This window comes from Lycorma delicatula, chromosome 1 (assembly GCF_047948215.1).
Source record: "Lycorma delicatula isolate Av1 chromosome 1, ASM4794821v1, whole genome shotgun sequence".
Classification (NCBI taxonomy): Eukaryota; Metazoa; Arthropoda; class Insecta; order Hemiptera; family Fulgoridae; genus Lycorma; species Lycorma delicatula.
In genome coordinates this window covers 110,930,790-110,943,198 of record NC_134455.1, presented here as the reverse complement: position 1 = coordinate 110,943,198, position 12,409 = coordinate 110,930,790, and the positions used below count along the sequence as shown (strand labels likewise).

At 29.1% G+C, this 12,409-nt stretch overlaps 1 protein-coding gene across 4 annotated transcripts in view; it reads left to right on the top strand.

Annotated features, from left to right (window-relative positions):
* Positions 1 to 2,552: 2,552 nt before the first annotated feature.
* Positions 2,553 to 12,409, top strand: part of eIF2Bdelta (eukaryotic translation initiation factor 2B subunit delta) — a 51,115-nt gene continuing 41,258 nt past the window's right edge. For all 4 annotated transcript variants that reach the window (XM_075359127.1, XM_075359122.1, XM_075359116.1 and 1 more), the window contains exons 1-2: positions 2,553 to 2,749; positions 8,881 to 8,926. In XM_075359127.1, the coding sequence (XP_075215242.1) occupies positions 8,912 to 8,926 (15 nt within the window). In that variant the 5' untranslated portion in view covers positions 2,553 to 2,749; positions 8,881 to 8,911. The remainder of the gene's footprint in view (positions 2,750 to 8,880; positions 8,927 to 12,409) is intronic.

The following is a 12,409-nucleotide window of genomic DNA, read 5'->3' as shown; positions in this document are numbered from 1 at the left end:
TCAGTTTACTTTAGCAACAAAAAGAAACATTGAAAAAGAGTATAAAAACATCAGAAGTACGCCTGTAAAATATACATGAGGCTTGTTAACTTTTTATAAAGAATTGATTACTAAAAAAAAAATATAAACCACATTATAGACAGATGAAAACTGGAAACAAAGATGTTGGTTTTAATACTTAAAACCAACATCACTTATATTATCAGGTTGAACTGGCTAACACACTTTATTTTACTCCCCTAATATAAAACAGGCAAAAGGTTTATCTCAAGAGACACCATTAACAAAATTATTCTACATTATAGAACTATATCTTTTATTAAACAAGATCTAGACAAATTAATTTTCTTATATCAGGAAAACGTTTACAAAATGTTAGGAAGTTCTAAATATTTGAAATGGCCCCCTTTTAATATTCAACAATGTATTTTTTTGTCATGCTAGTAAAGTAAGTTTCCCAACTATGCAATTCTACTTAAAATGGGGATTTCTAAGTTTTATTTTTTAATAAATTTATTTTACAAACATTTTTTAAGCAATGTTGGGTCAAGGCTACATTTTTTATTCTTCTGTACATAAATGAGCAAAATGCTTCTTTATTCTAATTAAAACCTTTCTTTTAAATTTAAATATGAATGCTTTATTATAGTTATTGTTGTAATGAGATACAACTTAATGGCTATGTAGTTTTACAGTACAGCTAAGCAGTAAATTATATAAGGGAAAGTATTCTAATCAGATTATACTTTGCTTGTCAGGGCTTTTGCCTTTTAATGTGGTTTTATCTACTGTGAAGCCTCCTCATACTCATTGTACAATTATTTCTCCTATGTAGGGGATAGCTGAGATTAAGTTTGTTTTACCTATCTCAATGTTTCATGAGCTACACTAAAAAAAAATACCATGTTAGAATTGAAAAATTCCAAGATATGTATATACATGTATGTTGGCTTGTTTTTGCTTGAAATTTTCATACTGGATGGACCCATTTGCATTAGATTTGATATAATGATTTATGTATATGGGGCACTGATATTTAATATTGATCCCAATAGTCAAAGGGGAAAGAGAAATGGACCCTTGTGAGGCCAATATCTCAACATTTTACTCAAGGAGTAGGTAAATATTTCACTTAATGTCCCAAATTAGATAAACTTCTAATGGTGTATATTCATTTAAACTCACATAAAGCAGTCGGGAAAAAAACATTTCATTCTTTTTTGTAGTTTCTAAATTCAAAGTAACATTCTTGTATTAATAAGATGATTGCATTTCATGAATATGTCACTTTACTTATGTATTTAGTAATTTCATTCTGGGTGAAGAGCCTAATTGTTTTTTCTTTTGTCATCAGTTATCATTTTGATTGATATCTTCTAACTAAATTAAACTATTTTTACTAAATTTTGTGCATTAGTTTCTGAATATGGATCAATATGCCATTTAATTATGGTTACAATAGCTTAAGTAGGGGCAGATATAATCACATTGAGTCCCATAGCTCAAAATTTAACTCAAAATAGAAGTAATTTTTTTTTCATAGTTGTTTACTTGCATCTTATTATACTTTATGTTCCATTTAATTTTCTTCCGAAGTAGAAGTCTGTTGAGGGTGAAGCCTTCTGTAGCTAAAATATAACTTGGGAAATATAAAAATAAAATATATGTTGGGAAAGTTATGTAGTTCTTTACCACATTATTTTTTATAAATAAGTACTTTCAATAAGCATTATTAGTTGTTTTATACAATTTTTAATTAACTAACCATAATGAACAGGAATTACGAAGTAACCAGCTAGCTACAGAAAATAATAAAAGGAAATACAATGTTAAATAAAAATAGAGAATCATATTCTTACACCATTTAACATTTTAAAATGTTTTTAACTTTTTTAAAAATAGTTTTTTTTTGTTTTAGGAAATTAAATATATGTTGATTAAATATTTTTTCAAATAAGAAAAACTTCTAAGATGGTGTTTTCAACTTATTTGCTGCTAATATTTCTTGAGATTTATCTATCCTTTAACGTATATTATCTACATTTATGTTTTATTTATTTACGTTTAATAAAACTTTCAACACCTGGTTGAGTTTAGAATTTTATCATACTAGGTAAAATTCTCATTATTGTCACCAGTAACAACAATTGAGCAAGTTACCTGTAGTTACTTAAAGAGTAAAGTGATTTCTTTACATCTACGCATGGTGATTGTTTAACGATTAAAATGTACATATAGTTAAAAGATTTTATTTTTTGTAAGCAGTTTTCAGCGTTCCCGTTTGCTACGTTTTGGAAGAATGGCTTGTAATAACAATCACCTAATTTGTTCCCGCTAAAATGACATTACCTATCGATTTCTAGGATCATATTATGATGTGATGTGGTTAATATAATTAATAACTTGTGGTTTTTAGCCACTAAGAGCAACCAAGAACAAAAAAAAAATATGTATATATATATATATTTTTTTTTTCTTCATTGTCAAAATATAAAAATAAATATTTGCTTGGTCCACTTTCTATGACATAAATGTTATTCTCTTTGCATAAATCTTAATTTGTGCATTTTCGTACGTCTTCCTCATTAAACTTCTAACTTCAGTGTGGTTTTCTGTATTTATACCATATGTCTTTGAAAGCTGTTCCAAAGTAATGCAGTAGTTAAGTTGATTTTCTTCTAAGTATACGTGCAGCGTTTAAATGATTGACCAGTGATTGGACGCAGTTTGGTAGATTTATTATTTGTTGGTGAGCATTTAACTTTTAATTAAGTTTATTGAAACAAAAATTCTTTTTACAGCTTGCCAAAAGACAGTTATTCTTATATTGGGGGTCGTCTGTTAATCATCATTGTGATTTCAATCTAGACGTGAATTCTTTTTTTCATTTGGCCAATTATTTTGTAAGATGATATTCTTTTAGCAATTGAAAAAATTGAGTAATGAGACAGATTATGATGCAATACAAGTTAGACTTGAAACGTTACCCATCTTAAAGTGATATCTATTAATACGATTTAAAGAAATTATTTTGTTTATATTCGTGAATCATTTTTTGAGGTTACTTGATGTTGTGTTAAATATACTTAACGATTTTCAATAATTAATTTCTAAAACTAGTCTGTGTATTTATTATTTTCCCGCATTTGAACATCATAATTTATATTTATTTGCTTCATTAGCAAATGAGTTTGTTATATTGTTTATGGTACCAAGTGTTATGATTCTTTACAGTTAATATTGGTTTGGTATGCAGTATGCATTAACAGTTGAGAAGTACACAAGTTTCTACTATCATAATATATAATTTTTGTAGGTATTTGTACTATACCTAAACATACTATACCTTAACATGACCTGTGCATTTTTATGCTATTCATTCTCTGCTATAAAAAAGTAAAGTTTACACAGTATGTTGCTTTAACTGGTTGCAGACCAGTTCCAGCCAACTGTAAGCAGATTTGGTGAAGTATATAATTGTACTATAAAATGATTTTTCTGCAGTCTCATTGCCACTTCATGACACTACTTCAATACTGTCCCAGAAAATTGAGGCTATATATTGGTCATCGACCATTCTGTTTATAAAGTAATCATTTTATATATTTCATACTGTTAAATTCCCAATGGAATCTCATTGTACCAACAGTGTTGTTCACTGTAAGCTACTTATCTTATGTAGTTATGAACATTTTGATACTAATGATAAATGTAGATAATTAGATAGATGATGTGCATTGAAAAGTTAATAATCTTGGCATATCTTGTGTTCAATGTGCTGATTGTAAATATACAAAAAAAGTCATTTTATTGTAGTTTTTGACTACAAGTTTTAAAGATTTTTAAATGAAAAAAAAAAAACAGAAAATTACATATTCTCATAGCAGCTAGGGTAATGTTTTGAAATTGTATCACTATTCTTTAATGTTTACATTTATATCAGCCAATTTAAGGTTAGACAAGTTTAGTGAGCGTTAGGTTATGTTTGGTTGACCCAGGGGGTTGGTCTAGTCGTTAACGCATCTTTGCAAATCAGCTGATTTTGAAGTTGAGAGTTTGAATGTTCAAATCCTGGTAAAGGCAGTTACTTTTTATGGATATGATTACTAGATCGTGGATACCGGTGTTATATGGTGGTTGTGTTTAAATTAGCCACACATCTTAGAAATGCTCGACCTGAGACTGTACAAGACTATACTTGCACTCATACTTATCATGTTCATTCATTTTCTGAAGCAATATCTGACAGTGATTCCCAGAGGCTAAACAGGAAAAAAAAAAGTTTATGTTTGGTTGCCGACCTCTATGGCGTGATTGGTAGTGTCCTGGCCTTTCATCCGGAGATCCTGGTCAGGCATGGCATTTTCACACATGCTACAAATCATTCATCTCATCCTCTGAAGCAATACTTAACGGTGGTCCTGGATGTTAAATAAAGGAAAAGAAAGAGTTATGTTTGCTTAGGTTATGTCAATTACCCACCAGGTTGGTCGAGTGGTAAACATGTCTTTGCAAATCAGCTTATTTTGAAGTCGAGAGTTCCAACATTCAAATTCTACTAAAGGCTTTTATATGGATTTGAATACTAGATCATGGATACCAGTTTTCTTTGGTGATAGGGTTTCAATTACAACCCATCTGAGAAATGGTCTACTTGAGACTGTACAAGACACTGTTCTTCACTTACACTCATACATATCACCCTCATTCATCCTCTGAAGTAATACCTGACTGTGATTGTGATTGACTCCATAAAAAAAAGTATGTTGATACAGCCCACCAGGCTGGTCTAATGGTTAACTCGTCAAAGCAAATCAGCTGATTTTGAAGTCAAGAGTTCCAAGGTTCAAATGCTAGTAAAGGCAGATACTTTTATATGGATTTGAATACTAAAATCTTCTGGGAGCTAAACAGAAAAAGAAAAAGATTGTGTTGATATACAAAGTTCATTGCAATGAATAGTTAGTTATATAAACTAATCTCACCTACTGTAATCTTGACCAAAATTTTACTAAATTTCCTAATTACAGGAGTATGTAATATTTTTGAAATTCCACACTATATGATTCTTTTATCAAGTATCTATTTAAATAGCTACTGTTACTTGCCACCCATAAAATTTGCCCTAATATTTTTTGTCAATTCCTTTAGATTTTTTTTTAAATGTAGTATTGTCAATGTGTTGTATTTATTTTATGGATTGGTTATTATTACTGTAGATATAAGTAATAATTTTTAAACTTCATTCTATCAATAATTTAATTTATTTGTAATATTTAGTAACCATTGTCTTTGCTGGCATATATATTACATTGAGTATTTAATAACTTTTCATCGATTTAATCAAATGCCCTCGTGTCATGCTATAGAAAGCAGCCAGTGTCTGTTGATATGGATGATAGATAAATTATTATTTATAATTGTAATTGATTGTATTTCTTTATAGTAAGTAAATGCTAGTAGCTATATTATTTTCCTTTCTTGTTAAACATGTCTTCATAAAACTTGATTAAAAAAAGATTATGGTATGAATTTGTTGTTCAGATCCAAAATAATTGTTTAATTTTATATTGTGAATTTGGTTTAAAAATATTTTTTCAAATTGAATTAAATATGTGAGTTAATATTACTGAATATATTACTGAGTATCCCATCTTGTTAATCAATCTTTCGATTCATACACAGCATGTCTGAGAAGTCCTTGCACCCCTCTCTATAGTTAACATGGTGCTATTATTTTGAAAATAATAGTGGTATTTGGTTCCTAAGAAATAATTCCTTTATTTAGGTAACTTAATTTAAAGCTACCACAAACATCAATGGAACTATTCAGTAATTCTGTATAAATTTAAAAGCAAAGACCTTTACTTCACATCTTGTTATATTTCAAATCAAGCAAAGTTGGAGTAAAATTGTGATTATTACCACAGACATTGTTTGTCACTGCTTTATCCAATTTGTTTCACATTAGTCCTTATTCTATTCAAAAATACTCAAACAAATTCTTTCCATCATTAGCGTATCTGTTTTTCATGTTATACCTTTCCTTATCTTTTTTTTCCACCTCAGTGTTGGGAGAATTGGAATAGTGTTATCCTTCTCAGATCCTAATATGCCAAACCCAAAATCTACAATTTTTAGCAGATTATTAGAGATTTCTGTACAGTCTTGAAAAGATTCTATGTAAGACAAAAGCTTTACTGAAAAAATTAATAACTAATAAATCAGTAATTATTATATGACTTTCATTGTAGTGAATCTTTAAGTTGATGTGAGTGTCTTGAGCAGTGGTTTAAGTGCAATGTGTGAAAAGATTGTAGTTCAAAATCTGTGAGGTTTTTGCCTGTTGCCATTCTGGACAATAAAATTGACTATAAACTCGTCATTATATTTGTACTCTGAAAGTAAAGATCCAGATGCAATTTTCACTGTCATTTAACAGCTGTGACTAGCATAAAATTTAACTTCTTAATCTTTTCATGAGCATAATGTAAAACCTTTATAATTTAAAAGTTACTTGCACCTCCCAGCATTATGCAATATATCAGAGTATAAAAAAAATAATTGTAAATTCTCACAAGGAAAAAAATGCATACTGCGCTCAGAATAATGGAAAATTAAAGATTTATAGCACATTTATATACCTTCATACTTTGGACTACCTGCTAACTCAGTTCTCCCAACAATTGACAAAATTTATGATACTAATATATATCTATAAATATTCTTACAAATTGCTTTCCAGAAGGAAAGCTGCTTCTGCTTTCTTTAAATACACAAATCAAATAATATGTTTGACAAACCAAATGCATATTCACCAATAGTTAAAAGAACTCGTGTAACACTATGCACATCAGAATCAATTTTATATATCCCCCAGTAGAAATTCAACATATTTGGACAAATACGAGTATATTGATGGTAAAATGTAAATTTTACACACAGCATGTAAGAGCCATCATTCTACAATTGAATAATATGAAATTTACACAGTAAATGTGATAAAAATAACTTAATTTATTAAATGGGTAAATAAAAGTATAAAATATTCTTTGGCCACATACTGAATAGCTTTTGTAATCTTTGTGTGATAATTACAATCACTGTTTAGTGATGATCATGAAGTTGCCATCACAACTTTGAGAAAAGAACTGCATCGTAATACTTAATAGATCTTATGGAGGCATAATTAAAATATTAAGAAAGTACATTTTTTTATTTTTAGAATTTTAAACAATTAGTTTTGCTTGTACTCTTATGAGAGGTAAAATTTTATTACTTATGGGATCAAAACTTTAACTGATTTATTTATAATAACAATGTAATCAGGGTATTATTATACTTAAAAAAAGTATTAGTATTGATGGTAAAATAATGTGGAAGATGTTGATACAACTGGAGTGGAGTGGGAAGGACCTTTTATTGTGTGCACATTGGGAATATTACAAGTCTGTGTTAAGCATTGGCTTTTGAACAGTATGGGTAATCATGTGTTGTTTGTTAAAATGTGATTAACTGTTGAAACACATGTATTTATGATTGAAATTTATTTAGAGATGAAATCTGTTTTAGTGTGTCTGCGAAAGTTCAGGGAGAAATTTGAAAAGGAAGCACCAGTGAAAGTGTTATTCAGAAGTTTGTTAAAAGATTTTGTGAAACAGGTGATGTTAGATCAGAAACATGCCCAACAGTCAGATTTAACAGTGCAGGTCATACAGGATTTAAAAGCAGCAGTTAACTAGATCTCAAACATTTTTATGGAGATTTAAACCAGGAAAAAACATTTCATTAGGTCCAGCCCACTCTGAAGTGATGAGAATGCTGAAATGTTACTGTATCAAATGAAGGTTTTCCATGAGCTAACTAATTTTGATTATGCTAAAACGGTTCAATAACTTAAGTAGTTCAAGAACATTGGCATTTTAAATCAAGTATTTTTCTTGATGAACTGTAATTTAACCTTTCTGGGTGTGTTAATTGACAGAACTACTGAACCTGGGGTAATGAAAACCCATACATTTTTTGAATCCCCTATTTTTTTTTTTTTTTAATTTCAAGGCGACAAATAACAGGGGAACCTTGTTTTTTTTTTTAAATTGTGGATGCTGCCTCTGCCAAGAAATTATGTCTTACTGCAAGAGGATAAGCATGTGACTGTTAGCTGCAACAGGACGCCACTTTCCATACAGCTTGCTCTAATAAGGAGATACTACAGAATTTTTTCAGTGGAAAAATCATTTCTAAAGGATTGTGGCTACCAAGATCCCCTGTCTGACTAGACCAGACTTCTTTCTATGGGATTACTTAAAAGAAATTGTTTACAGGATGAGTTGTAAGTGGTTGCCAATAAACTATTATTTATAGACTAAGTGATGGGGGTCTCTTTTAAGTTGAACATTATATTAGATGCAGAAATCATGTTATGTTGAGCAACTTGAAAAAGATTGTATCTGAAAATTAAGGTAAGCTGAATTCATAGAGGAAGTATTACATTGGTTGCCAATACTTTTGATATTGTGAAATCTTTAAGATGTATCATTTTAAGAATATTTGTTGTATAATTTTCATGCTTTTACTAATTAAATACAATATCAAAAAAGGATCTAAGGGAATATATATCAAATATTCTGCAAGACTTTTAAGTATAGATTGGATGTATTCCATAATACCCTAAAGCATATTATATTGACTTTTAATAGCCAATAAATAATATGTTCTGTAAGTGGCTCTAATTTTTGTTTTTATAAATATTCTGATTTACATTTTAAAGTTAACGGTATATGATAACTTCATTCTATAGTTCATGTTGCATTGAATTCATTTGTATTTTATTAATGTTATTTAATTTAAATTTATGACAATTTTCTTTCCTGTTTGTAGCTTTCATTTTTATGGATGCTGATGTTATATAATGGCAGCCCAACAGGTATTATTTTTAAATGTTTTATGGGTGCACTTTTACCTGGTTTCTGTTTTCCTGTATTGCTTAATTATGATTTTTTTATACAATTATTGTTTTCACATTAGTTTTGTCATAACTTTGTTTAATTTGAAATAACTAATCGTCTTATCTTTTTACTTTATTTCCTAAAAATATTTTGTGTCAATAGAGTTATGGTGATTTCATACTTACAAAGTAACTGCAAATTGTAATAAAGCATGATACTTAAACTGAACTAAGCAACAACTTAAAAGAGTTTGGAATTGTGACTTCAGGTGCATTCATACTTAATCAGCAAAGGTGACATGTGTAATGTAACACAGCCAAGATTTAGTTAAAACAACGTTCAGTGCATTCTTCAGTTTGCTAGATCTGATTCTATATCTAGTTTGATATAATTGCTATCATGTTTTTAATGAAGAGCTGCTGAGTAAAAATAATATTTATCTTTAAAATCACCAGCTTAAGGAAACTACTAGAACCTTGTTTTTAACCTTTCCTGACTGTCATCTTTTAGTGTTGATAGTTGAAATTATTATAAAAGAGACCTACTTAAGGTATCAAAGAGAGGTGCATATGTGGGTTTAAGAACTTGATCTTATAAAAATCACGTGTTTTTAGAACACAAAGTTCTAAAAACATATACTTTAATCAGCTGTAAATTTTTTCAGTTATTTGCATTCAACCTATTCATGTGATAATCCCAAAAGACAGTCTTGCTCTGGATGTACTTAATGTAATAGAGAAACATTTTATTAAAAAAAAATAGAATACATATGTATGGTTATACACATAAAAGGTCATTTTTATCAACATAGAATCAGAATATATGGACTTTTGAACAATTGCTTGCCTTAATTGAAGAACATGATCGCCTAAAAGTGAACTTGTCGTATCTCTTTATTTAAGAGATATGATTTCATGTGTGGTGAAATTATATACAGTGTCCCTAATTATAATAATGTGTATTAGGATAAAAATGTCACTTCAGTAAGATGGAAGCTTCTTCCCAGAATGGCAGTAATACACAAAAGTATGGCTACTATAATTGCTGGAACTCATGTTTTTAAGATTTAAACAAGAATCATAGAGGTTATATGAATATTCACGTTTGAAATGTTTCATCATATAGTGGCAAGAACTAGATACAAGACAATAGATAGAGCCTTATCAAATACCATTTAACATTTAAAACAATACTGAGTTGCTCTTTCATTTAGTATGTTTTTGAAATTTTCATTGTGGTGCTTGTAAAAAATAACATTTCTGAAAGACCTTACAGACATCACTTTATCATTTGATATTATGTTATTTTTAAATAAACACATTGAATTGCCTTAGTCAGAGAAACTATATATAAACGCTGTGTAACATTGACTGTTTATAATTGCATTAACATCACTTTCTGCCTTTATCATTTTATTTCATAAATAATGAAACTTTTATCAGTTTACAATTAATGGAAATGTAGCCTAATTAAAATAAAAAATATCAATAAAATTGATTGATATTCGTATTTCTTATAAGAACTGAAATGATCTTTGGGGAACCACTTTCTTAAACATGGATTTGTCCATTGGTATTTCATTCTTATATTACACACCCTTTAATTTCAAGATTGCTGCTTGTTCAAAATTTACAATACTAACTATATGAAACTGCTAGTTAGCGAGTGTGCATTTTACAATCTTATCTAGTATCTGCTGCATAATATGTTTACTCTTGATAATTATTAAAAATAATTTACCATAACTCTCCAAATTTAAACTCTGCCAATTCATTATTGATTTATAGCAATAGTTTTCTCTTTAATTCTCTTAATCTCAGATTATTGATTTTTTTTTTAAAAAGTGAAGCGTTTAAAGTTTTTATCTTTCAAAATACTCAGTTTATGTTGCTAGTTTTTTCTACTACAGTGTTTGTTATATTTCTTTACTAATAACTTTGATTTAATCAATTGTATCCTTTCTTATTGTTGATTTGTGTACATTTTTTTTTTTTTGACAGTGCTCTTTGCTTCTTTTATTATTGTTTCATTCCCTTTTCCTTTTTACTCCTTCCTTTCAAAACCATTTTAAAGTAGTGTATGACACAGCTGAAACCAATAATTTTTGCACAGTTTAATATGGTTATTGCTTTCTGTTTTTCAGTTGATTAAAGTACACTCTTTATTGCTAGAGCACATGCATGTACAAGTAATTATGAAAAATTCACTTCATAAACACCTCTATAATTATTTTATTATTTTTTATTTAATGCCAAAGTAATAGCAGGCATTCTAGTATTGTACAACTAATGCTGTTGCATATTTATAAATAGTAATAGTATTGTAATTAAGAAATTGAGGTGGAATGAATTTCTTTCTTATGAGAATTTGTTTTAATTTCATCTGTGGTATATGAGGTGTGACCACCAGAAAATTCTGAGACTGTTCCCATAAAAAAAATGCAAGTGAGTAGTATATTCTTGAATTCATGACAGTGCCAAGTAGTACCTTTTTGGTTTCATAGTTAACAAGTTAAGAAACTGTTGCAAGTTTGAAAATGAAGCAATGAGCCAGGCTCTGTTTTAAGAGGCTATCTTACTTCAGAGGGACAGAATGATGTCATTGATAATGAGGAGAAGTTAAAGCAACTCTTTTTTTGGGTAAAATGTAAACACAGTAAAGCATCTTGTCTGTTTAAACTATGAATGCTGTTGTTTAATGTATTATTTTAGTAACATTTTTTGAGGACAGAGTTAAATTCAATAAAATACAGTGGAATGGAAGTTATAAATTATTTTTTTGGAGAGGTAAGTTATATATATATATATTTTGTTTTATAATAATCATAAACTTTAGTATTACATTTAATTTTAATTTTTTAATTTTTGTTACGATTGAGAATAGCAAGATAGGAAATTATAACAAGAACTATAGAACAGCAATAATATTATTTGAAGAAACACAAAAGGTAAGCAATATATTATTATTGTAAATTTTAGTTACTCAAGGGCAGCGATTCTCAACCTTTTTAGCTCTATGGCCCCTCAAAAAGTAAAATAAAAAATATATAATGAATATCTCGCGACCCCCCCCCCCCTCACCAACCAAAACCCAATGAATCCCAGTTAAAACTATTTAGCTGCATTGATAGCAACCGGTATGAAAATGCATGTATTAAGTGTATAAATGTAGCAATTTACAGGTGACAACTTCATGTGTATGCTTGTTTCTTATAATTTGGTCTACTTGCATGGTATTCGCTGTGAGAGGATCATTGTTCGAACATGATTATGGTACATTTGAGCACGTCGTAGTCTCAGCAATATAAAAGAGGCATAAGGGATTGCCGAATGTCAGTTTAGTTTTGAATGTGTATCATGTTTCTGGTGCCTTTAAGGTTTTAGTTTCACTGAAGATAATAATGATTGAGGTTTCGGTTTAGTGTATGGTCAAACATGTAACTTTTTTCCAATTAGATTCTT